At 60.4% G+C, this 2,688-nt stretch overlaps 1 protein-coding gene across 1 annotated transcript in view; it reads left to right on the forward strand.

The window, feature by feature from the left end:
* MAST2 (microtubule associated serine/threonine kinase 2) overlaps positions 1–2,688 on the forward strand; it is a 118,031-nt gene that overhangs the window by 113,674 nt on the left and 1,669 nt on the right. The window contains exons 24-28 of the mRNA XM_010847895.1: positions 21–331; positions 955–1,181; positions 1,394–1,516; positions 1,934–2,070; positions 2,205–2,399. Coding sequence (XP_010846197.1) covers positions 21–331; positions 955–1,181; positions 1,394–1,516; positions 1,934–2,070; positions 2,205–2,399 — 993 coding nt within the window. The remainder of the gene's footprint in view (positions 1–20; positions 332–954; positions 1,182–1,393; positions 1,517–1,933; positions 2,071–2,204; positions 2,400–2,688) is intronic.

Consider the following 2,688-nt stretch of genomic DNA (forward strand, 5'->3'; position numbering starts at 1 on the left):
GAACCTGCTGGCCAGAGCAGCGCCCCCAGCCCAGGTGCGGCCCCGCCAGTGGGGGGCCTAGCTGGGGTGCTGTGGGGGGCCCGGAGTGGAGGCTCAGCTGAACAGTGGGCCCCATTGCCCGCTTGGTCCACAGCCATGGAGACCCGAGGAGGCCGCGGAACCCCACAGCTGGCGGAAGGAGCCACAGCCAAGGCCATCAGCGACCTGGCGGTGCGCAGGGCCCGCCACCGGCTGCTCTCTGGGGATTCCATAGAAAAGCGCACCGCTCGCCCCATCAACAAAGTGATCAAGTCCGCCTCAGCCACAGCCCTGTCCCTTCTCATTCCTGCTGGTGAGGCCCCCGGGGAGTGAAGATCAAGATTCATAGCAAGGGCCTTGGCCTCTCTGTGGGCCTGTGGCCCAGGGGTCTGCCCCCAGCAGGGGTGTCTGTGTGTTGTGTTGAGGAGCAGGTGTCTGAAAAACTGCATGTCACTGCTGTCCGTTTGTTAAGGGAGTGAGTATCAGTCTCAGGTTGTGCGTGTGCCCCAGAAGGCAGATAGCACTGTGTGGCAAGGGCAGGGTCCAAGGCAGAGAGCTTACGTTCAGATCCTGGCTCCGTCTCTAAAGGGCCCTTGATCTTGAGTAAGTTGCTTAACTCCTTTGAGCTTCAAATTCCTCATCAAAAAATGTGAATATCCATAATGGTAGTTCATAGGATAATCGTGACATTCAAGAATGAAGCACTTGTATGATCCCTAGTACATATAAGTAAGTGCTCAGTAAATGCTTGCTGCCATTTTCCATCACCTCCTGGGTCTGTGAGGGTCTGGGCACATGAGGGGGCCTTGCTGCTCAGAGGCTGTGGGGAAAACAGGGCTGGAGGCAGGCTCTGTGACTAGAGCTGTGTGGGAGCAACAGCCCAGATGGGCCAGGCTCAAGCGTGGACCTGCTAAGTCCCAGCTTCTCCTTCTCCAGAGCACCACTCCTGCTCTCCACTGGCCAGCCCCATGTCCCCACATTCCCAGTCATCCAACCCATCATCCAGGGACTCTTCTCCAAGCAGGGACTTCCTGCCAGCCCTCAGCAGCTCACGGCCCCCCATTGTCATCCACCGAGCCGGCAAGAAGTATGGCTTCACCCTACGAGCCATCCGTGTCTACATGGGTGACTCAGATGTCTACACCGTGCACCACATGGTGTGGGTATGTCGGGCCATCCAGACCTGTTGTCCCCCAACTTTATCACTCCTCTTCCTTCCTCTTACTAGGGCCTGTCTGTCCCTGTTTCTGTCCCTGCCCACACCACCCTCCAGGGTCAAAGGGTGGGGCGGAGAGGGGTCACAGCTCGATGAGCAGAAGTAGGCCCACCCTTCATGCTAGGCTCCAGACTGAGGACTGTTCTCTCCCCGGCACAGCACGTGGAGGACGGAGGTCCAGCCAGTGAGGCAGGGCTGCGTCAGGGGGACCTCATCACACACGTCAACGGGGAGCCTGTGCACGGGCTGGTGCACACGGAGGTGGTGGAGCTGATCCTGAAGGTCAGTGCTGGGTGTGCCGCCTGCAACCCCTGCGCGACCCCAGCCTTGGGTCTGACTAGCCGTGGGGGAGTGGGGCACACGCACAGCTGGCACTTGAGATAGGCGCCCATACATACGGGAGTGGCTGGAGCAGAGGGTTTTCACTGGAAGGTGACACCCTCCTTGGCCAAGGCGGGGATCCTGCCAAGCTGTGGAATGGAGGACAGGCCTGTGAGCCTCTTCTCTCCTTTCCCAACCCTGAGCCACTCGGGTTCCAGTGGAGCTGTTTCCTGCTCTGTGAAGAGGGGAGGCGGTCCCTGTTTCAGACCTGGTGCTGCAGAGGCAGAAGCTCAGGCTGTGGACAGCCGTGCCAGGAGCGAGGGACCAGGGCAGGAACATGGCTGCGGCCTTAGCCTGGGTGCATGCTCTGTTCCCCAGAGTGGAAACAAGGTGTCTATTTCAACAACTCCCCTGGAGAACACGTCCATTAAGGTGGGGCCCGCCCGGAAGGGCAGCTACAAGGCCAAGATGGCCCGAAGGAGCAAGCGGAGCCGGGGCAAGGATGGACAAGAAAGGTGAGCCAGACTCAGCCACGGGGGTCCGCTCTGAGCCACGCCAGGGCTGGTGTGTGCCGGGGACCCCAGCCCTGGGCCCAGTGTGTGCTGTGCCCCGGTCAGAGCTCAGACCACCTCTGACCTCGTCTCTGCAGCAGAAAAAGGAGCTCCCTGTTCCGGAAGATCACCAAGCAGGCATCCCTGCTCCACACCAGCCGCAGCCTTTCTTCCCTTAACCGCTCCCTGTCGTCCGGCGAGAGTGGGCCAGGCTCGCCCACACACAGCCACAGCCTTTCTCCCCGCTCTCCCACGCAGGGCTACCGGGTGACCCCTGAAGCCGTGCACTCAGGTATGGAGGGTTCCCCGCAAGTCACAGAGCAGCCCCTTGGAGGTGGCAGAGTCCTGGGCCCTCTGTGCATCTCACCCGTCCCTCTCCAAGGCTCTTGCTCAGCCCACCCCTAGCAGATCCAGCAGTCCTGGGGAGGAGGTGACAGGTGAGGGACGACCTCATGTCTGTAGCCCGAGCTCTGGTTTCCTGGTGGGTCACCCTGATGATCTGGGACATTCCAGGGTGAAGCCCTGTTTTCCCCTCAGTCACTTCTAAGAGCTAACTTCTCTACCTCTGTGTGTGTGTCTGTC

Source organism: Bison bison, unplaced genomic scaffold (assembly GCF_000754665.1).
Source record: "Bison bison bison isolate TAMUID 2011002044 unplaced genomic scaffold, Bison_UMD1.0 scf7180017864256, whole genome shotgun sequence".
In the NCBI taxonomy this organism is placed as follows: Eukaryota; Metazoa; Chordata; class Mammalia; order Artiodactyla; family Bovidae; genus Bison; species Bison bison.